This window comes from Tachysurus vachellii, chromosome 18 (assembly GCF_030014155.1).
Source record: "Tachysurus vachellii isolate PV-2020 chromosome 18, HZAU_Pvac_v1, whole genome shotgun sequence".
Lineage (NCBI taxonomy): Eukaryota > Metazoa > Chordata > Actinopteri > Siluriformes > Bagridae > Tachysurus > Tachysurus vachellii.
In genome coordinates, this window is record NC_083477.1 from 13,771,907 (window position 1) to 13,797,011 (window position 25,105).

General features: G+C 39.4%; 1 protein-coding gene across 4 annotated transcripts; it reads left to right on the forward strand.

Annotated features, from left to right (window-relative positions):
- Window positions 1-2,038: 2,038 nt before the first annotated feature.
- On the forward strand, window positions 2,039-25,105 carry mafga (v-maf avian musculoaponeurotic fibrosarcoma oncogene homolog Ga). 4 transcript variants are annotated; one of them, XM_060892020.1, is made up of 3 exons: window positions 2,039-2,267; window positions 23,756-23,828; window positions 23,942-25,105. In XM_060892020.1, exons 2-3 carry the CDS (start codon window positions 23,793-23,795, stop codon window positions 24,383-24,385), a joined length of 480 nt encoding a protein of 159 aa, XP_060748003.1. In that variant the 5' UTR covers window positions 2,039-2,267; window positions 23,756-23,792; the 3' UTR covers window positions 24,386-25,105. The 4 variants fall into 4 exon arrangements, with proteins under 4 accessions (XP_060748003.1, XP_060748001.1, XP_060748002.1 ...); XM_060892018.1 differs by lacking the exons at window positions 23,756-23,828; window positions 23,942-25,105 and adding exons at window positions 3,947-3,997; window positions 4,085-9,764 and having other exon boundaries at window positions 2,062-2,267; XM_060892019.1 differs by lacking the exon at window positions 2,039-2,267 and adding an exon at window positions 12,251-12,421.

Sequence of the window (25,105 nt, forward strand, 5' to 3'; positions counted from 1 at the left end):
CATGTTTGGTCATCAGCAACTATATATGTAAGGCCATCTGTCCAGCAGCTTAATCAGTGGTTGTGCAATCCCAAAACACAAGCAAATATAAATGGCCATGTCAACGCTCAGACCCTCAACTCCATTGAGATGCTGTAATAGCATCTTAAGAGGGCTGTGTATAAATGAATGTCCTCAAGCATTAATGAACTGAAGCAATGCTGTAAAGATGAGTAGGACAAAACAATGTGAGAGTCTGATAAACACCTACAGAAAACATTTACTTATCATTACTAAAGGTGGTTCTTTATGATGATCCATTACAAGGTATACTTATTTCCCCACCTGCTTTTTAAAAGATAGTTTACTTTATGAAAAAAATGAAATCTGTTGTTTTTGTCATCACTTGAGGTGAGGACCACACAATTGTTATTTGGACACTGAAAAATAAAGACTCGATTGAAGCAGGGTGTACTTTCTTTTTTCCCTTACTGTAGTAAATTGTGCCATATGGTTGAAACTTTTATACCGTGTTCATTCATTCATCTTCGATAAGCATTTGGATAGATTCATCATTATTAAGTCCAGAACCACCCACCTGTTTTTGTCTTGAATAACACAATCTGGGATTACATTTGTTAGTGTACAGTATCACATCAAACTGACCATTAAGTACCTGTGTTTCTGGATTGTACATTCAGTTTAACTGTCAGTGGCACTGTGCAACACATGTTGCATAATAGATATTCTACATCAAGTCGCACAGTAAAATGTATGATGCTGTATTTGAAATAAATACTGCTGCCCTATATGAAACAACACTAGAACCTAATGACAAGAAACCCTGGTGATTTATAGAAGGTTTATAGTAGTGTTAAATAGTTCACTCCAGATGTGGTGTTTAATATATGGATGACATCTGCCAACAAAGATTCACCCTAGGCCTACTCTGGAAGGTTACTCTACCCACTAACCTTCCTACTGCCCAGGGATGATGTTATTGTTGTCTGTTGATGCCCAGGTAGATACAGCACATATTTACTGAAGTGGTACAATTCTAAATAACATGTATTTCAGAGTCTCTTGACACATAGGTGTGTAATATATAGACCTCCAACACCTCTGCACATAGATAGAGTACCCCATGTCTTACCCCATAGCAAAGATTCAGTTTATCTGAGAATCAAATGGACAAGACATGCACCAGGCCCAGCAAGCTGTTTTGTGTAGTAATTAAGTAATTTCTCTGCTTTGATCTTGACAAGAAATTCTGGACTAAACTACAAACTGCAGAGATATCTGGTTACCAATTAATATAAAGTGAGATCAGTTCCAGAGCATTCAAATCTTCAACTTTCTAATCTAATCTGATAGATTAATGTGCTAGAAGGAAGGCAGAATTAAAAGAATACAACACAGCACATTACAGGGCACCTAGGGCAAATGTGTTGCCCCGGGCCCTATCGAATACCAGTAATAAGTCTTTGGAAATCCAGAGATATGACATCCATGATGCTGTGGAGTACTGTCGTAGCTTCCACATACACCCTCAAGGTAGATTGTGACTTGCTGTTGTTCAGGAATAGCCAAAGAAAGGCAAATAGGATTTTGGAACTCCATTTGCATAACAAATTTCACTTAAGATCATACAGTACATGACCTGTGTACTGTGTCCCTAGTGTTCAGAATCTAAGGTTGATATTATTGTGTGTTACTTACATGTGACAGTCTCAAAAACTTGTTAGAACGATGTAGTTTCATTTGAACACAGCAGCAAATGATGAATAATCCTAATTTAATTTATAATGGAATTTTAAAAATCTCAATTAACTGTATTAATATATAATAATATATATATATATAACCTGAGTAGTTGCTAGGTAGTTTAGTTGTTGTATATTCCGCTTTATTTCCCCTGAAAAGAAAATAACTGTTTATTTATAGTGTTTCCACCTGTATCTAAGAAATGTATGGATGAGACTGTAGTGGGGCATCAGATGAGTTCAATAACTTTCAGTTTCACATAAACGAAAGCTAGTTTCTTAGGCATATGGGCGGGTCTATTTTTGCTTCGTCCATCCTCTTCATAACAAGAATACTGTTACATACAAACTACAGAAAACGCAGAGATCTGTTAATGAAGGTGCGATTATCATGATTAAGTAAGAGTTACGGAGTTACATCCATACTGTATCTCATCCGGGACAGTTTCTGCTCCAAATAGACCAGGAAGTGAGGAAGGAAAACCGGCGTCATTATTAAACAACTGGTGCAGATTTTTGCCTGAAGTAAGTCACAGTTTTTTTTTTTCCTCTTGTCTAAAAGTCCACTTTGTCTGGAGAATGTTAACTTGGCAGAACAGCAGTTAGCTCGTAACTGAGAAATGACAGTGTTTGTAACTTGCGGTTCGTTTAAAACTCCAGTGCAGTTAAACGGACAAACCGAGTTGTTCTTAATAAACAATAAAGGACTTGTGTTGGAGGATTTGTGTTGACTTTCGATGGGCTACAATTAATACTAATACGTTTATTTTCTACATTAATTATCTGTTGTTTCTTTGTTTTAATTGTTTATTTTCTATAGTTATCTACACACACTATAGGGGGAAATGTTTTAACTGTAAACTATTGAAATTATTAGTTTTTCAATAGTGTTATTTATTTTGGATTTGTTTCTTTGATTATCTACCGTCTCTATTGAGGTCGCTGCTGTTGCTAATGTGCAACACACGCGCGCGCGCACACAGACATATACACACACACACACGCAAAGGCACGCACATACACACGCAAAGGCACGCACGCACTCACGCAAAGGCACGCACGCACTCACACAGACACACACGCACGCACGCACACACAGACACACACACGCACGCACACACACAGACACACACGCAGACACACACATACACACGCACACAGACACACGCAGACACACACACAGACACATACACACATGTTGAGTACTAAAAGGTGATTTTGTTCCTTTTGGTGTTATACATAATTTCATAATTTGTTCTCATAAGTAATTAGGCTTTTCTAGGTACTGTTGTTTTACTAGTGCAGTCAGTGAAACATGTCACAGTCTATAAGCCAATACTGTAGATTTCATGTCATGTCATGCAGATGCATGTCCCCACTGAATAGCACAGCTTCTGCACCCTCTTTACATTTAGTCTTCATAATGAATCAGATTATAAGTAATAAGAAAAAAAGAGACAGTTCAAACAATTCCAACAGGGCTGCAAGCAACTTCTGGGCTTGGACCCATAAAAAACCTCCTTGTACATATAAAATGAGCACAAAACCCACATGCAGCATCTCTCATATTCCTGATCACGCCTGCTTGGCATTTTCAATGCACACAATCTATTCTATGAGCTGGAAAGCTAGAAAACTGCATTAATGAATCTGATGGCATGGAAGGCAATGATGATGACAAATATAACATGCCCAGTGATGCAAGACTGATGTTTTATGCAGTTATGTAAATTGTGGTTTATTTTGTGCTGCTGTAATGTGAGCTCAGACACCTTACCATCCAGTTTCTCTTTAGGTCCAAGTGTATTGTATTTACACATGAGTGAATTTGAGTGACCTGGGGGGAGTTTTATTGTACTTAAGATGAACAATGAAAGAAGAATTGTGTGCGCTCTAAGTAGCGAAGATCTTACGTTTGTTTTAATTTATGGATTTGTGTTGACTTGCTTAATTCTTTTCATATTGGGTTAGGATGAAGATATATATGGTTTTAGGATGCTATTAAAAGTGAATTAGCATGAATATATATTTTTGAAAGAGACTACAAACTACTCTGAATAAGGGTATTTTGTCTGGTCCATATAGTCTAGTTTTGGTTAACAAATCTCAAGGTTTCCTGAATGTAAAATAACAACACAAAACTCAAAACATGATGTACACATATATTCATATAACCATTTAACCATATATTTCTATATTTTTAGGTGCCTTGAGATGAATCTTGGAAAATAGTGACTGTGCAGAAGACATAATGGGCAAGTATTAAGATATGAGAATAAAAATTTGTTCACCAATTTCTTTTTGTAGACATTGATGTGATTTGATTTATCATTTTCCTACAGAAGACCTTTACAGCACTCCAATTGAAAAATGGACAGAGTCCATGGTAAGCAAGTGGTTAACCTCAATAGGAGTGAAAGAAACATACATTAAAAAACTTAATGAAGAGGAAGTAGATGGCCGAATACTCCTTGAAATCACAGAGGAATTTCTGAAAAAAGAAACTGGAATGAAATCTGGCCCAGCACTTTTGATAATTAACAAAAGAAATGAGTTTGTCAGTACTATAAAAAAGGTTCAGAAGCAGAAGGATAACGCCCAGGAAAACACTGCAAAAAAAGACGATCAAGGAGCAACATCCATCAAGACTCATTCAATATCCAGCAGTCCACAGACAGTAGAGGAGAAAGAGGATTCTTTCATTGTACCAACAACAAAAAGGGATTCAAAGCCACGACCTTTTGGTAAAATGGGCACTGACTATACATACGTGAAGCACAATGTTCTTCACCCTGAAACAGGTGTTATTGATCTTATAACCCCATGTCATGAATACAAGGCATTTACTACTGCTGCTGCTTTAGACCGCCAAAGACTTCAAGCAAAGCTGGCAAGGGAGGTTTTAAAGTTTGCCATGGGATGCATAAACATTAGATCAAATGGCACAATACACTTTGGTATAATGGACAGCCGGGAAAATTCTGGCTACGTGCATGGTGAAATCATTGGCATTCCCATTACAGAAAAGGACATGTACGTAGATTCGCTGGACCACATTGAACGGAGTTTCTCCACCTCTGACAGTGAGCTTGTAAGGCAGTGTATTCGACCACCTGAGTTCATTCTAGTTGTTGACCCAAATAGCAAAAATGTACACTATGTGGTTGAATTTGATATTGTAGCTTCTGTGAGCATCGTGAGGAATAGAGTTTTTTCTGTCCGTTTGCCCAACTTCAAAGAGACGTCCAATAAAGTTGAACATGAGAAAGGAACAATTTATCGCAGGGTTGGCTCCAAAACAGAACCAGTCGTTGAAATAAGTGAATTTTACCAAGCAGTCCATACCAGAGATGCTCAAAGAGAAAAGGCAGAGCAAGCACATTGTTTCACAAGCCCAAACCTTTGCCAAGATCTTGGAAGAAAACTCATCATGCTTGTAACAAGTGGGAAGAAACAGATAGAAAAGGAGAAATGGTACATACTTGTCACAAACAAGATTCCAAAGGAAGATCTAAACCACATTGATTTCTTACTAAACATGAAGCTATTCTGTGTGTTTGACTTTGACCCAGATTCCATGGTGTCTGGATTATGTCATGAATATGTTAAGCACCACGCTGTGAACCTTCATTTTATGCAGAACTACAAGATTCCAAGTGGCATGAGCATCAGAGAATTTGAGAGCCACCTCCATTTGTTTGAACAAATCAGCTGGATATTTTGTAATGGACGAAATGATTTCAAAGGTAATGAGGTGCATTGTGATGAAAACACTTGGTCTAAAACAAGGAGGACATTCCTCAAGGATTGCGTTTCACTGATCTGCAAGAATATCTTGCCCAAAGGAACCTTTGTTGTGATCTTCCTTCTTACTTCTCCTGTTGAGACACCTCTTCTGAACACATTCTATGAGTTTTTCACTGACATGGAAGGTCATGAAGACATCATATGCATCTCAGAATCAGAGGAGAACTTTCAAAAATGGCAGGCGTTTGCTCTTGGATCCTGTGAAAATGAAACGGTTAATGTTTCAAGTGTAGTAGGTATGAAAATGAGCCACGTCAATGCAACTCTCAAGAGAGTCCAAACCAACACCACCCGTATAACCAAGAATTTACCTGTTTATGTTAAAGGGGAATGCTGTCTTGAGACATGTGAGGAGGAAAGGATGTGTTCCTTGGAGATTTTAGGTGCCAACCAGTGTGACGACACCAGCTCCGAGTTCATTGAATCAGACAAAGATGAAATCGAGACACAGTTTTACCTTGGAGGAAAAGTGACATGGATGAACTTTTGGCTTGCAGAGAAGAAGTTTGTTGGGGAGATGATTCAACGAGATGCCTATCATGAAGTTACCAAACTTCTCGGGGACATTCTTAAATGGAGTTTAGATCAGATGCCCATTGATAACATCAACATATACCATCATCCGGGCAGTGGTGGAAGTACAGTAGCAAGGCAGGTTCTATGGAACCAAAGAAAGGACTTAAGGTGTGCAGTGGTGAAACCATCTTACGCTGCTGGCACCGTTGCAGAACATGCTGTTAAACTTCGGGAGTATGAGGAAAAGGATCCACAGAAATGCTTACCTGTCCTCTTACTCATTGAAGATTGTGACAAAGAGTATTTGGAAGATTTGAAGAACGAGTTAGAAGTAGCTGTTTACACCAAGAAAATTGCACAGGGAATACCATGCTTCATTCTCCTCAGCTGCAGACGATCCTACACTCCAGAGAAACTGTGCAAGGGGTCACCCCTTCTAAATGTCGCAGTTACTCACAAACTTTCAGCACAAGAGAAAAGACAATTTGCAGGTAAACGGCGAAAGCTTGAGAAACAGTTCCAGCCAGAGTTTATCCTGACTTTCATTTTGATGAGTGAGGAATTCGAACATCAAGTCATTGCCAAATACGTAAAGCAGTTTGTAAGGCATTTACTTGAAGACATTGATCATGCATCTGTTGTCACACAACTCACTCGATATGTAGCTCTGCTCAACACATATGTTCAGAACTCATTCATTTCTCAGTCACATTGTGAAGCCCTTCTCGCTTTATCCATCCGTGTGGACAGATTTCGGCAACAAGAATTTGAGGGTTCTTTGAGTGAACAGGCTAAACTGGTCTTTATACATTTGAGAGATGAAAGGACCTACATTAAATCTATCAGAATCATTCATCCACTGGTCGCAAAGGAAATTCTCCATCAGCTTCTGGGTGGCAGACAACAACAACAAAGTGATCTTGCACTTGATCTTCTCAAAAACGATGTACTCTTTGAACATAGATTTGGGAGAGAAGATTACCTGAAGTTCCTTCGTGATTTGTTCATGAGACGGTACAGGATTAGCAGAGGTGATGAATCAGACAGCTTTTTCTCTCCCCTCATTGAGCATGTAAGAGACAATGAAGAACCAGAAAAAGCAATCAAGCTTCTCAATGAAGCATACAATAGATTCAACCAAGATGCATTATTTGCGCAACAGCTAGCTCGTCTCACTTACAGACATGAAAGATTTGAAGAGGCAGAACGCTGGGCAAACATTGCAGCAATTAAAATGCCTAACAACTCCTACATTCTTGACACCAGAGGCCAGGTGTACAGAAGATGGTTCACAACGAAATGCAAAGTCATGGATAAAACTCGCAAAACAGCAGAGAACACAGCAGATGCCATTGAAACGGCACTTAAAGCAATTGAATGTTTCCAAGAATGTGAGAAGGCAGCAGTTGCAGACACTGAATCAATGAACAATTCAGGATTCTTTGCAGTTGTGGAGGTGGGATGCAGCTTGTTAAAGCTAATTTCTTCACTTCATGTGTTTTCAAACAGGAGTGATGGTCATTCTGAATGCCTGAAATACCTTCTTACAGACCACATACCCAAAGAGGTTGAAAAACCATGGGAACACTTTCACTGCAAACTCAAAAAACTTCAAAGCACAATGCGTGAAGCATTGGAGTTTGTATCAGAAGACTTGAGTTATTTCCAGACAGACCAAAATACAGATGAGGAAGAAACATCTGTAAGCTGTGAGACGACAGTAACTCATCCAAAGCACTGGCTGGTAACCAAGTCTTCTGTTTATGGCAAGTTTTTCAGTGAGGCTTCACTTAGTACCTTGCCTAGTCATTGGCAGTCAAATCCAGCCAATATGACTCCCTTCATTAAACGCATGATTATTTACAGACTTGGTGGGGGAAACCTTACAACAATCTTTTCCATCCTTGACCAGAAAGACAAGGACAAGGTCAAACTTTTGGAGGACATAATTTCACTGTATCCAAAGAATCCACTGGGTGCCAGAATGCATCAATTAGATCTTGTCAACTACATAGCATCACATTTTGCTTTAAGTTCAGTCTCAGCCATGTCACCTAAACTGGCTGCTCTAAGTGATTTGCAAAGACTCAGCAACCTTTTCCCTCATGACCAGTCAAGATGCATGTCAAGTGCTCTGTTTTTATGCATCTTGTTGTTTTGGCCAGAGGAGCATGACACTGATCGTGAAAAGGAAGACAAATATGAAATCGTTCTGTCTGCTCTCAAATTTCTCCAGCAAACATATTGGGCCAAAATGAAGGACATCCCTCATAGGAGGAGGAGAATTTATACCCACTTCTTCCTGGGAAATGGAACTGGATATGGTAAATTTGTCCACAAGAGTAAGATTGAGAGTATCACAAAACTTCCCACAGTTTCAGAAAAGCGTATGAAATGGTTCAGAGGGGAATTATGGAAAACGCCAGAAATTGCTGGAGTGCTCAAACGTGTGACCGGCTGGACCGAGGACGGGACTGTGTACCTTGAGGGCCCTAAGAAAAAGTTCCCAGTTCATGCTCTTTATGTACACTCAGTGCCTTATGATAATGAGAATGTTACATTCTATCTGGGCTTCACATTCAGAGGTCCTGTAGCATACAACGTCACAGTAAGAAAGTAGTGAAATTCTAACCAACAGGAGGCGACAATTAGCTGAAAAACAAGTAAATGAACAAACCCAATTCTCTGACTCTAAGGATATTTCCGTAATGTTTTAGCAAAACTGTGGCATCCAAGCAAACTGAACTCTTAATAACTTAATAACTCTTTTAGTCAAGAAAGTTTTACTTTAGATGCATGGAAAACAAGGAGCCCTTTATTGTTAAATCCCTCCAGGAGTTTCATCATTATTTTTGTGATTGTTACAGCTATAAATTCTTGATTTTGCTGCAGCTTTTTAACAAATGTGTCATGCCACATGTAGAGTTTTTTTTTTTTTTTTTTTTTTTTGCGGAAAACATGACATCGCAAGACACATCTTGGCCCAAATCTGTGGTAACTTAAAAAAATAATTCTCTGAATAACACTGTTTTTGCTTAATTTCACATTAATTTCTGTGAGTGCAAAACTGCAAAACCCTGGATTGTTCATCAAAATGACTGAAGTGTTTAGGAAGATTCTGCATTATAAGAAAAGAAAAGAATTCCACTGAGCTGTAATGTATAGGTGGCGATAATAAAGGCTTCTATGCCCCCCCCCCCCCCCCATTCTATTCATTCTATTCTATAAGAGAGCCCTGATTGGGTGTTGAACAAAGCTCTTAAACATCAACTGTTCAGGGGTATTTTTTTTCACTTGGGATTAAAGGATCTCTCTGATGAATCAATGTATGTTATGATAATGTTTATTCTGTCTGTTGATACCATACTGCTTTTTTTTACTTTCCTTGCTGACATAGTTGATATCATGTTTCACCTCCATCTTAAGACATATTCATTGTGACTGCAATACTTTTAGTTACTAACTTGAAGTTTACTTTTTATGAGCGTTCTGTAAAACAGATCTTCTGGTGATGGTGACCATATTTTTATGGACATTTCTATGTATATCCTAAATAAAATTAATATATCTTTATTATTCATCACTCTCGCTATTAGATATGCATTTGTTGTACCATTAAATAATAACATTTAGCCTTTGCATTGTTTTTAGTCTTTCCAAACAACTTGTAATCAAAAATAAAGCTCATGTTAAAGAATATGAAGGAAATCTGACTTATTATGTACTCTTGTAATCATTAATTAATAGTTAATAAATGTATATTTTAACCTTGTAAAAACATCATTATTCAAAATGTTGTATGTGTTTCCTAGCTTATAGTGACTACATTCATTTGTATTCCTATAAAGAATATGACATAACATTTTACTATATTAAATGAATGGTTGAATATAGTATGATTTCTTGAATCCAAGAATCCAATTTTAATTTTAAGTTTGTATAGGCACAGAGAATATCATCAGGGAAATTACATTTTTTGTAAGTCCATGAAATAGATACCACATTAAACAGACTCTTGCAGTCATGAAAGTTCAGTCAGATTTGCACAGTGAAACCAACAATTCAAGCTTGCAATTTTTTGAATATCTGAACACTATTACTAAATCTGAATTTGTTTCTAAACTAGATTGAATTCAGATACTAGAAGAGTTTTCTTCCTTGTCATGCCATTTAATATAAGGAAAATCATGAACATTTATGAGGCTTACAAACAAACAAATATTACATTATCCCTATGCTTCTTAAGATGCTTCATAAAACACCTAAAATCCATCACTGAATCATTTAAGCTGTGAGATTTTTCATACATCTATACAGCAATTGACTTTTCTAGAGTAAGATTACCTTAATTTACCTGACCTGATACTTACCTGTGTGTATGTATGTATGTGTGTGTATGTATGTGTATGTATGTATGTATGTATGTATGTATGTATAAGTTTGTATTGTATGTACTGTATGCGTGTATGTGTGTGTGTGTGTGTGTGTGTGTGTGTGTGTGTATAATGCTTATGTTGTTACAGTAGCAGAATGTGTGCATTATTAAAATTTTATAATTATAATATTTAGATATTATAAATATATATTTATATATATTTCTATTTATTATTAATCTTTATAACATTATGAGTATTTTATGTTCCTGTTTAATGATGTCTGCACTGTTTTATACATGAATCAAGTCATGTTATTTCTAAAAAGAAATTACACTGCAAACGTTTAATAAGTTTTACCTTTCACTTACGAAGTCAGAAAACCTATTAATTCAAATTAGTTAAAAACAAATAAATGCAGATGTGAACACCTGAACACTTGTACACCTGAACACCTGTACGCATGAACACCTGTACAAATGAACACCTGTACAAATGAACACCTGTACACATGAACACCTGAACACCTGTACACATGAACACCTGTACGCATGAACACCTGTACGCATGAACACCTGTACAAATGAACACCTGTACACATGAACACCCTTACATCTGTACACATGAACACCTGTACAAATGAACACCTGTACGCATGAACACCTGTGCACATGAACACCTGTGCACATGAACACCCTTACATCTGTACACATGAACACCCTTACACCTGTACACATGAACACCCTTACACCTGTACACATGAACACCCTTACACCTGTACACATGAACACCCTTACACCTGTACACATGAACACCCTTACACCTGTACACCTGTACACATGAACACCCTTACACCTGTACACATGAACACCCTTACACCTGTACACATGAACACCCTTACACCTGTACACATGAACACCCTTACACCTGTACACATGAACACCCTTACACCTGTACACATGAACACCCTTACACCTGTACACATGAACACCCTTACACCTGTACGCATGAACACCCTTACACCTGTACGCATGAACACCCTTACACCTGTACGCATGAACACCCTTACACCTGTACGCATGAACACCCTTACACCTGTACGCATGAACACCCTTACACCTGTACACATGAACACCCTTACACCTGTACACATGAACACCCTTACACCTGTACACATGAACACCCTTACACCTGTACACATGAACACCCTTACACCTGTACACATGAACACCCTTACACCTGTACACATGAACACCCTTACACCTGTACACATGAACACCCTTACACCTGTACACATGAACACCCTTACACCTGTACACCTGCTCCTTAATGCAGTTATCCAAGCAGCCAATAAAATAGCAGCAGATCAGTGAATAAAATCATGAAGCTCATGCTGCCACACGATTGGCTGTTCCGGTACATGTTCCGATTAAAGTGGTCCGTGAGTGTATTTCGATGCAGTGAATACCATGAATTTTCAAATCTTTAGTCTGAATTCTACACCAAAACTAGCATTTCCACATTCACATGTACAATTCTTTCCTTCATCTGTACACGTAGGAACTTTTAGAAAACCATGCGGATTCAAATTTACCACTTGTTTGTCTCTGAAGTATGAACACACACAACACTGTACTGGTTCCGTATTAACTGGATGCAGTGACAGCATGGTGTGAACCCGGTGTGAACGCTTCTGTCTCCATGTGCTGTGCGTTTCACTCCTTTAAATGAACCGGGTGCGTATAAGCCTTTCATGAATGAACCCACGTGACCGAACATCATATGACGTCTGGCGTCGAAACAAGAGAAAGGGAAATCAACACCGGGGACAACAACCGCGCTCGCGCAACAACAACAACATAGTAATAATATTAAGACATCAACACATCCTATGCACGCGCTTGGCATCCCGAGCGGACCCGGTGTCTCCCATTTCTCCCCACAGCCGGGAGTCAGAATACTGGAGCATCTTCTCTTAGGCGGGTGAGTCAAATCAAGTTGCACGTCGAAGAATCAGAATCAGAATCAGTGCATTGTTAAATGCTGAGTGTGCACGCGCGCTGCCGTGTATTCACAGCGGCCGCGCGCGCTTTCCACCTGCTTCACTAAATGCAGCTGATTCATCCCTAAAAGATGCGCTTCCGTTTGACGGGATTTACGGAGCTGGTTGTGGGGATTCCCTTTATCCGTTCGTTCAACACAAGCGGGCGGGAGGCGGCGAAGTGCATCTGGTCTGGAATCGAAATCACGAGCGTGTGTAGTGGTGACAGCTAGGGGGCTCGTGGTCGAGAGAGAAAAATGTGTAACCGGATCGGCGCGTTAGTTTGCTAGCTCATGCACACACACGCGCAGCACACGAGCGCTGCTGGTTCATCAAATCCAATCGACGCTCCTGCTTTTAAAGAGCGCCATCAGGTAGGAGGCATCTCGCTGTATTCGGTGTAAAAATGCACAAACCTGATATTGACCCATAGCTCCATGGATCAGGCTTTTGTCTGATGATGTCTGGGGTAGGTAGTTGTGTCAGTGTCAGTATTGCCATGGCGTTTTCCGTTCTTCTCGTTGTGATCAGCTGAAGGTTAATCAGCGATTTACACTCCGATTGTATTCCATTGTTTAAAAGGCTGCGAGCTTTTTTTTGTTCAATCTGCTGATTCATCATAACGATCAGAAGCGAACAGAAGAGATCGATGTGTATCAGCTGTCACAAAGCCTTCCGTTATCGAGCACATTAGAATATACGGGGAATAGACGGTGCGACCTGCTGCTTTATTTCCCCTCGGTTTATAGAACCGACTGATTGTGTGGTGTCATGAGCTACGGGCATCGTTTTATAAACAAATGGAGGAAACCTGTTAGAATGCAATTCGATTTTTAGTTACTATGCGACCTTCCTTTTCTTTAATGATCCTGATATAATCACATGCATGAGAAAAAAAACAAGTGACAAGCTTCTGGTTACTATAATGATGTGCATCATTTCCCTTTTTTATCCACAGTGTCTATGTTTACTCTATTAATCATAAAACAAACATCTCTCTCTCTCTCTGTCTCTCTCTCTCTCTCTCTCTCTCTCTCTCTCTCTGTGTGTGTGTGTCTCTCTCTCTCTCTCTCTCTCTCTCTCTCTCTCTCTCTCTGTCTCTCTCTCTCTCTCTGTGTGTGTGTGTGTCTCTCTCTCTCTCTCTCTCTCTCTCTCTGTGTGTGTGTGTGTGTGTGTGTGTGTGTGTCTCTCTCTCTCTCTCTCTCTCTCTCTCTCTCTCTCTCTCTCTCTCTCTCTCTCTCTCTCTCTGGTGACCACAGACTCTCAGTAGCTGCATTAACTCCCATCACTTTGCATCTCTCTCAATTAAGATGAGTCTAATCTATTTTCAGCCTGTGGTCACACTTAAAAGCCCAAGACCGGACACATTATGCTTTACTCTAAACATTTTGACCCTGACAGGACTAAGGGAATTGTAACCTATTTTGCCATCTTAGCATTGTGATCTAACTTTCACAACCCAGTGATGAATAACAAGATCAGTTAAACTGAGCATCAAAATGATGATACACAGAAGTGCTCAAATGGCCCTCTCATCTCAGATCAGCTGCATTCTTTAGGACACTCTTTTGTGTGTGAGGAGGCTCTGGGCCACATTCTGTAATTTCTCTTTCTCCTGCCACAGAAGGTAACAAGAACAGATGAGGGCCTTCTACATGCAGCAGGGGGTGGTGTGGCTGGAAAACGGTCTGTCTGTGTGTGTGTGTGCGAGTGTGTGTGCGTGTGTGGACTTGGATTTGAGGGAGGTGGGGGTTAGGGGGGTTGAATAGATGTTGGGCATTGGCTGAGAGATTTATAGTCCATCGGATCCAAGTGGCTACCATTTGACCAATCCCAGTGCATGATGTGTGTATTAGCCTATATGTTGTTCCTGCTTCCTGATGCTCATTGGATAAGGTGTGTTCAGGCAGATAGATAGAAGGGGTGGGGGTGCCAGGGGGGGAGTTGATGAAACCAGGAGAAAGAGTTGAGCGCACAGAGAAAACATCTTGGACGGCTGTTGCAGCATGCGTATAAGTTACTAGACCACAGAGAGTCCTTGAGAAATTGTTTGTTTAGAGGGGGCGGGGCATGTCCTCAAAAGCAATCTGCATAGAGAATTGGGAGAGCCTAAAGCTAAAGCCATGAAGAGGGAAAAAAAAGGAAAAGTAAAAGAATTTTAAGGGGGTGTTGGGAGAGAGATGCTGATGATGAAACTCGCTGCAAGTGTGGACTTTCAGTGCTTCGCCCCGCGGAGTCGTATGTGCTTTAGATGCAGATGCTGGATTTGCAAGCGTGCTTCACTTACCTTCTGTTTTCTTTAACAATTTTGCAGCATTTGTGAAGTGATATCATTTTAATTGATATATATATATATATATATATATATATATATATATATATATATATATATATATATAGAGCATAAATGATTTTCATAAAATTTGAAACCCTTTGAAATACCTAGTTGATAGGATTATTAATTATTCATTAATTACTTACTACTGAAGGAACTGATTAATGGATTTTAGACAATTTTAAGAAACATTTTCTTGCCATGTGAACGTGATTGATAGGTTATTTCTGTGGTTTTGTCCAGTTATTTTCCAAAGACTATTTATAATTATGCTATAGTCAATTTTGCTGTAATACACTTATATTATTTCAACAGTTTCACAGTTTCCTAATCTTCATAAAGAAGTAATAAATATACTGATAAGCCAAAATTTATCCTGCAATCTGCTGTTTGGAGAACAAGCCCCCATACTGTTAAACTGATGAACTGCTATTAAATTGTAGTTTGCAGACAGTTTGTGATTGTATAAAACAGCTATGCTCATGACTGTTGTTTTACTAATGGCAGAAGGTTTGGTATTTTCTGCCCATACAATATGGCACAGAAGCCTAACATGAATAATATACTGGAATAGCTGAGCTTACCAAAGTAATCTGTGATCACTTTTTATTGTGGCTAACCAAATGTACTTTTCTTCTCAAAGTAGAGCTGTGGTACATGTAGACCATTTTGCCAGCGTGTGGGTTGAAAGCATAGCTTTCTTTGCCAGGTCTGTTTGCTCTCAATCCGGTGCTTGAGGCAGAATATTAAAAAAAAAAGTGTTGTGAAAGCCTCATATCTTACTGCACTTGCGAATCTGGAGGTTATCACACTGCACTCGGTTACATTGGCTAGTTCAGCATTTTATTACCAACAAACCTCTTGCACCTTCACTTTAAAACAGCAGCTAGATATTTAAAGCAGCTACTCCCACTAATTTCAGGCGTATATGCAGAAGGTTGAAGTCTTCATTTGGTCTCCAAAAGGAAAGAATCCCTTTCTCATGTGGAGGGCAGCAGCTACTATGAATCCAATATGGCACAAAAAACAAAAATCTTTTACAACCATGAGATGTTTGATGTAGGACTCAAAGATTGCTAGTGAATATAGCATGTGTGCCGATTTTCATAGGAAGAAGAAATATCTACAAAACAAAAATATTGAAAGTCCGTTCCACCTACATAACTCACATACGAACACCTTTGGAACCTGCGATGCTTAGAAACTCTCTTTGGCAAATAAACAATGCCGGTGGTACCCTGACGTCTAATGAATGAGGGAGATACAGTTTTTATTTTATTGCCTGATAAAGTCCTATCGTTGCTCCCTTTTTCTTCCATGCGAAACGATTGTATAATTTCCTCCCTCTCTTTCTATCACTCTTATTTCACGCTCCGAATACCTGCTACTTGATGGCTTCCCTGCCTTTCTAGCACTTAGTGTTTACTTCGATACATAAATTGATGCCAGCCTCCCTTCCTTACCCCGGCAGGCATAAGCAGTGCCTGATTTTTAATTCGCAGTTAAATGGCGCTCGACACACGCAGCTTGTTTGATAATTGACTTCAGTCTACTGAAGGGAGGGATGATTAGATTCAAATGTCATTGCTGGTGTGTGTATGTGAGGTTTTTTTTGGGGTTCTGTGCCTTCAGCATGTGATCGATGTACGGAAAGGGAACAGCTGGGTTGCACATTAATATCAGGTGCGGATCATGCATGAAATTAAATACAGAAAGTTGCCTAAGCGTTTGCTGATGGTCTGTCTTAATTAGTGAGCTGAGTTTTCGGGGAGTTCTGAAATTATTCGCGTAGAACTGGTTTCTGAAGCTTAGCAGCTGACAAGGTTGAGCAGAGGAAAAAAGCTAGGCCATGTTGATTTCAGGATGATTGCTGCTGATTGGTTGCATAGTTTTACTGCCTCTAAATGCAGTTTAACATCTCACATTATTTATACCAAAAGCTCAGAATGATAAATTTAGCTTGACCTTTATTGCTACTTGAAACCTTTATTAAACCGTTACTAATGGTTTGCAAAGGAAACTTTGTGAAAACACTGGGGTTAAACATGCAGGAGTCCCCCAAAGTTCATCCAAGGTGTTCAAGCAGAACCAGTATTTGCCTATATTTGCCAATATATCAATATTTATCTTGTTCAAATGTTTGGACAGGAAGGATTGGAAGAGAGTACGTGTCTATGAAGATTTTCAATCATCTAGGTGATATTGTAATGTTGTGTGTAATATTTATCTAGATCTATAATATAGTACAGTTCCAGGGTCAGGGTCAGGCTCGTGATGCTGCATTTAGGATTCTTCATGCTGATGGACAGTTTTTGTTTGCCATTATGGCATGAACAGTCTTCGTGCTGATTTGTGTGGCATACACCTAATGGATCGTCCTGATCCAGAACCATGAATGTCACTATATGCTTGTAGCAATTTTGTTTATCGTCCAGTAAAGTGGAAGATTACTGAATATGGGTGGTAGGGAGCTTAGCATTTTTGCCTGGGGGGCTGATTCCTTCCTCCACCATGTGTGTGGAGTTTGACTATTCTCCATGTGCCTTGGGGGTTTCCTCTGGGTACTCCGATTTCCTACATGCGGTGTAGGAGGATTGTTAGTTATCTCTAAAATTGTCCATAGTGTGTAAGTGTGTGTCTGATTATACCCTGCAATAGACTGGCCTGCTATTATACCATACCCTGTGCCCCAAGTCTCCTGGGATACACTGTGGCTTCCTCAGTAGGATAAATGGTTGACATTACACTACAATCAATACACCCCCCTCCCCCCAACAAAAAATCCCCCCACCATGTTGAACACTACCACAAAGTTGTAATTATGAGTGGGAAACAGGAACAAATTCCTTGGTGAACTGATGATTGACGGGGAATTTTTAGAAATTAAATATTTACTTGTTTCAGAAGCTCATTTAATGCTTTTTTATTTACAATTAAAAAAAAATATATGATAGCATTGTACAATATGACGTATTATGTAACAGTAAAGTTTGTAGTGACGTTATAAATTGATAAACATAAGAAAGCATAGCACACCTGTTGCGCCTTATTTGTTCTTCACTTTTTACAAGTAGAATGTTAATATCTTGCTGTATTTTTTGGAGTTAATTAAGAGAGAAAATACACCTCCATCTTCTCACATTCCCAAAGTGACCTGAATGCACCTGACGTCATAATAACGACTTCTCTACTCTAAGATGTGAACCTCTCAGGAGAACTTGAGCACACACTTAATTGTTGCCTCTGCATTAACACATCCACTTCAACTCAGGAAGATGTTAAATAGCTTTTATGATTAGTTCAATCAGCTGTGTTGGGAGCAGAGCAACCTTAAACTCTGCAGCTGTGAGTGGTGAATATAGGCACAATTATTAACTCCTAACAAAAGGTCCAAGACTACAAGTACTCATACTTGTTAGTTTAACATTGATGATCCACATTTACAGTTTCACGATGACCTCGACAGTCCTAAATAGTCTCTGAGATATACAAGAGTTTGTAGGAGAATGATGGTTCTGGTCATGTTAGTTGAACTTTTAGTTCTTTAATTGGTGCCTTGGTTGTGGTCCTTGCTGAGATCAGGGTTTTTCCTCCCCCTCCTCTTTCTGAGCACCTCCAAATGTGTTGAGGGTGCATTTTTCACAAGGCTGCCTCTCTCTCTCTCTCTCTCTCTCTCTCTCTCTCTCACACTACTCAACATCCTCACTCAGCGCTTTGTATTTTCCTGTGGGTGTGATGTCTCTCCTCTGCAAGTAATCAGCCCTGATTTGTCAGCGTTCTTCCTGGTGATTCATAAAAATTCAGCTTGCGCCTGCAAAAGACTGTGCCTTCTCTTCCCCAAACCCCTCAGTACTGCTCCAATGAGACCCTGCACCCTTAACTAAGCAGCCACAAATGAGAGAAAAACATTTAGGAGAGGAAATGCATTCGTTCTGCTCTGGGGAACGAATGCACTTTGCCCCATAAACTTTGACTGGATGGTTAAAAGCTCTTTTCTTGGGTTTTGCATAGAAATACATTCCATTGGATTTGACACATTAATGTTGACCATCTTGGCACTGATTTTGCATTGAGTGCACAACATTTATTGTGTCTTTGCATACATTGGCAAAAAAAACATATATTATAAAAAATATTTTATTAAAGAACCAAAATCAGGTATTGTTAGATAATGAAATCTTTTTATATTGTAATATATTTTAATATTGTATTGAAAACAGAATTGGCAAAAATTTCTTTCTTTTTTTAATACACTCACCAGCCACATTATGGAGGAAAACCTGTACAACTGCTCATTCATTCATTTATAAAACTGGCCAATCATGTGGCAGAGGCACAATACAGGTCAAGAGCTTCAGTGTTCACATCAGTTGGGCTGTTTTTTTTTTTTTTTTAGAAATCGGCAAGAATTTTTATGTACAACAGTTTTTAGTGTTTATAAAAAATTGTGCAAAGAAAAAACATCCAATGACAGTTCTGTGGGTGGAAACACCTTGTCGATGACAGACGTCGGTGGAGAATCGCCAGACTGGACGGTCTGAGAGGAAGGCTGTAGTAACACTAAGTAATCACACTTTACAACCGTAGTGAGCAGAAAATCACCTCGGAACATACAGCAAACTGAATCTTGATGGAGTTGGGGTCAAACAGCAGAAGACCATACCAGGTTAAACTCCTGTCAGGCAAGAACAGGAATCTGAGTAGATACAAACTCACTGAAATGGAAAAGTAATTATTGGGGAAAAAACATTGTCAGGTTTTTTTTTCCAACCTTCAACTGTATGGTTGCAGTGAGCAGATGCATGAATGAGCAGATGTATATTTATGCCCGAATGGCCAGCCAGCATAAGTGGTTTTCATTACCTACTCAAGGACTCTCATGGGTTAGGCCAATTTGATGAAAATGAGCGTAACAATGCTAACAATGTTTGTTATCTGTAAAAATAACAGAAATATATTTGCTTTCCAAGTAAGTTCCAAGTATTGACATTTTTGCATCAAGTGAAGTAATTTACTATGAGAGACCCCCAGTTAAGGTCATTATTTGGTAGGTCTAATAGTAGAGTAGCATGCTAAATACAGACCTGTAGCATGCTAAATACAGACCTGTAGCATGCTAAATACAGACCTGTAGCATGCTAAATACAGACCTGTAGCATGCTAAATACAGACCTGTAGCATGCTAAATACAGACCTGTAGCATGCTAAATACAGACCTGTAGCATGCTAAATACAGACCTGTAGCATGCTAAATACAGACCTGTAGCATGCTAAATACAGACCTGTAGCATGCTAAATACAGACCTCTTTCAACATTTAATTTCTGAATATAAATATGGAGATTTATTTCTCGCATGTTTTTTGTTTTCAAAGAAAAAAAATGTTTTCAAAGTGGAGAAAATACCTGCTTAATTCGAGATGGACATGGTACGATAACGCTGTCGTAGTAAACTGCCGGCTTTTGTTGTCAAATTCTGCAAAACGTCATAAACATAGTTTCAGGATTGGATCTTGGGGTGGGTGGGGTTAGTGGGGTGAGGGGGGTTGTAGCTCTCCCAATAATCAGAACAAACAATTACAACCCACCAATATTTATACCATGTTCAACTTCAAACATATATACACATCATTTATTTTGTAACATTATTGGTGTTCTGAATCGATTGTGAGTTTGTCATAATAAATCAGATAAAAATATTACAAGCCCCCCCACCCCCATTGCACTGCTATACATTGCCCAACTGTTGCCTCAGCACACACAAGAACTGATACCTTCTGTTGGACTGCGAGAGCACAGGTAGCTTTGAAGAAAAAATAAAAGAACCCTTTACACAGAAGGAGGATGGATAATATGGTGTAATCTAGCAAACAACACTACAGATATATTATAGCTATCTAATTCGTCTCAGTTTAATCATAACTTCCAATAAACCCAAAACCAGCCTTGTGTTATATTAGCTAAATTCAATAGTTCCCATTAATGTCAACAACAAGCATGTACACGTCTCATTGCGCTGTTTTCTTGACAGATGGCCCAGTTCTGTTTAATATTACTCTGCTGTCAGGTATCTGCAACGTTCCGAGGTGACATGAAGCTTTGATAGAAAAGAAAGATCAATAAGCAATTATAGGAAATTGACATTACACTACAGACTAAGTCCAGTTTAAAAATACACAAGGTGTTTTGAGCTGGTTCTTTAAATAGGAATGGTAATATACACATAATATACAGGTAATATCAAGCAATAAAATGCATTTCACTCCAGGTTAGCTTGAGTGCATAAGATTTAGATGTGTCTCATCTAGCTGTTGTAGCGAATGACTCAGACATCTGTGCAACTTATTGTTTATGCAACTGTGTCTACTCTCGCTTTCTAGCTCACTCACTCACACACTCACTCACTCAATCACTCACTTACATTTAATAACTGCTATATCCTGGTCAGGGTCTTGGTGGATCCAAACTTTATACCAGGAAAACAAGCCAAGAGGTGGGAATGCATCTTAGAATGAATTGCAGTCCTTTGCAGGGCCCCGTTACACACACATTCACACACAGATTCCTTCTCACATTCATTCTGACATTTATTCACACCTAGGGCAATTGGGAGTAAACCAAAAGAAGCACACAGGCATAAGCAGAACATGCAAAACTCTATACAGACAGTAACCAGAGCTCAGTATCAACCGCAGTTGTGAGTTGTGAAGCCATGCCTGTGCCACTGTGCTTCCCTGACTGAATCCAAGACAACATATTTAATGTCCAACTGCTTTATTAGTCTTCATGTGAATTAATACTGCTATATATATTTATAGGTTTTTTTTTGTTATAAAGATAACTCTGTCAGTGACAAAACTCAGCATTGTGGCTAAATGTGTAACTTTCTCACTGCAGGCTTGTAAACCAAAGATGGCCAACAGGTTCACTGATAGATATACGAACAAGAAAGTGATCGCTGCTACGATGTGCAATGCTTTAATACATCGTTGGACTGTTATAACAGGATTAAATTAGAATGAATCATAATCTGATTTGCAGCACTCATGAATATAACTGATGTTACAGATTCTGCACAGAAACGGAGCAAGATTTTTTGTCTATATCTTGTAAAAGTGGCATGCAAGACATTTTACTCACTCTGATGGTGCCACTATGCTTCGATCTCCGTATACAGTATTCTTTTTCTGTGTTCTCTTTAGGTTAACTGGTTGCTGTATCCTCCTGTTTGGCTGTGGTGAATGCCACACCTATTCTCCTTTGTTGACAGCAACAGGGTTCAGGTCATCTCTGGGGCAGCCTTTTATTGGATTACACTGGGGAATTACTGTGTAGTGTGACCTAGAGTCCACTCCTTTTTTTGTACTAGAAGCACTAAAGGGAAGATCAGCTTGCTTAGCCAGTTTTACGACTGTCCTCTATATAATTTCATGGCCACAGTTGCAGATGCTGGGTGTCAGATACACACAAGTGCAGTGGGATGCATGGAGTCTAGCAGTGAACTGCTGGTGACTGTGCGTTTGGCAGCTAGTGCAGTGGTGTGAATATGCTGAGCCAGCATACCCGTGTTTGTTTGTGTGTGTGTTTGTGTGTATGGGGTTGAGTGGCTGGATGCTTTTATATCTTGGCGGGAGCCAAATGCCCCCACAAGTATAGGAATATTTGATAGTTTCGACCTTGTAAGTCCATTTGCTGGTCTCCTTAAGAAAAACATTTTGATGTTTTGCTTTTTATTAATACAAATATTGCATATTTTTATTAATAAAATAAAATAAAAGATTTCTAAACGATCCAAAGGTTTAATTTTGGATCCTGAGGTTAAAGTTAGGGTTAAGCATAAGTGTAGCATAGCATTAATTATATGCATTAATAATCATGTCATTTGGAGGTCTTCACAAGGGTAAAAAGACAAACGTGTGTGTGTGTGTGTGTGTGTGTGTGTGAGTGTGCGAGTGTGTGTGTGCGCAAAACCTTGGTGCCACAACTGCTGGTTTGGCCTGTGTGATTCCACTCCTGCTGTGACCCAGCTGTATCATCTCCATCTAATACCACACACACACACACACACACACACACACACACACACACACACACACACACTCCAGCCCACAGAAGCCTATCAGATAAGCCTTCTCACACACATACACAGAATTCTCATACAGCACTAATACCAGGTAAGACAACCTGACACACAGGATGCTCAGACACGATACCATCACAGTGATGTATGACCATAATGCCGTAACACATCAGTGATTAATAAATGCCTTCTGTGTTTTGAATGATCACAAATAAAACGCCTCTTCTTAATGCCTGAAGCTGTCTCACACTGGCCTAACTAGCCACTGTGAAAGACATCCTCTATTTTCAGTGCTATTTTGATGCTGATGCCACATTGAATTTGACTTCACTAGACTTCAGAAGCATCACTGATTCAGCTGTGTGTGGCTCCATGTGTGTGGTAGCATGTTTTAAAGAGCCTGTGGTGCAGCGAGTTTCTGTGCAACATGGCTTTGCACTTATCTACCAGTGATGTTTTGCCAAATGTCAGTGAGTTTACTTTGAAAAAAATCTTTCAATGCAGCATTGTTCCCAGAGACTATGGAAAGCTGAACTTACTATTTATTGCATCTTATTGCACCATCTGAAGTCCTGCATGCTTGCTGATCTGCTCTTTTTCAAACATCCGCATCATTAATTAAATGACTGCAAATGTATCTCGAACAAGTCACTGAATTGAGGCATCCCAATCTGTCTAAACCTTTATGTATTAATATCTGATTAAATATCATACCCTGCTACTATCATGCATGTTTTTCTGCATGTATTTCAGGATTTTACAATCTAGTGTCTATCATTGCATTGGAATAAATGTGGATAGGTAAATACTGTAAATAAAGCTCATTTCATTTAATGTTTGCTTTCTCTTCTTTGTCCCGGCAGACAGTCTTCCAGGATAGTCACGTGTGGCTCTCGTGGCATGACTACTACAAGTAAGGGAAACAAAGCCCTGAAGGCAAGTGTCTATAGCTTATTTATGTTCTCTGGTTGTCTGATAGATTCGATTTGGTTTTCCGTCTCTCCAACTTTATTTATTTTGGCTTTTCTTTCTCTTCAAAATCACTTAAGGTGAAGCGGGAGCCAGGCGAGAATGGCACGAGCCTTACGGACGATGAGCTAGTGTCGATGTCGGTGCGTGAGCTGAACCAACACCTGCGCGGCCTATCCAAAGAGGAGATTGCACAACTAAAGCAGCGGCGGCGCACGCTAAAGAACCGTGGCTATGCCGCCAGCTGTCGCGTCAAGCGCGTCACTCAGAAGGAAGAACTGGAGAAGCAAAAAGCTGAGCTGCAGCAAGAGGTGGAGAAACTCGCTTCTGAGAATGCCAGCATGAAGGTAGAGCTAGACGTGCTGCGCTCCAAGTATGAGGCGCTGCAAAGCTTCGCCAGGACTGTGGCGCGCAGCCCCGTACCAGCTGCCAGGGGCGCAATCACACCAATCATCGTACCAGGCAAGGTGGCCACAACGAGTGTCATCACCATCGTCAAGTCCAAAACGGAGGCACGCTCGTAATGCACAATGCCTTTGGTCAGTGAATCATTATCAAGCACAGATCTGCAACATCTGCTTCAAACAATACAGAAGTTAAAATATGCTCTGCCTAGCAGTGTGCTTATTAAGGCGGCATGTATGGTGAGGTTTGGTTGTTAACCTCCATTAAGGCCTTCTGGTTTTTCATAGCTGTATTTGTTTTGTTTTGTTTTGTTTTTTTACATTAACCTCAAGTGTTATACATTCCCAGATTTAGCACAACCTTCTATGCACCAGTGTAGGGATTATTAGTTCATAAGACAAAAATAACACAAGAGAGCAGAGCTAACGTGTCTACTTCTTTTATTATAACTAATGATTCTGTCTTAACAAGTTCTCAATTAGCTGAGTCATGTGTGAAAGGGCAAGCAAACTTGGCACTGGTTAAACGGTAGAACAATGCAGTTCAACACAGAGACCACCGACTTTGGTTGGCACCATATTTGCAACATTGCACTGAGAGTTTTGTTTACTGATATTTAGCAACCTGGTATTTTCTCAGGATAATGGGGAAAATATTGGATTTGTTTTCATTTTTCAGATTCGTGTGCTTGATATTATCCACTGACCACCTCTTAGATGGGCTAGAAAACAATGCTAGTGATGATGAAATCAATTAATTACAGAAATTGTCGGTATTTAAAACATCTTATGCTTACCTTAAAAATGAGCCAATTATGGGGGTCAGGAGCAGTTTTCAGA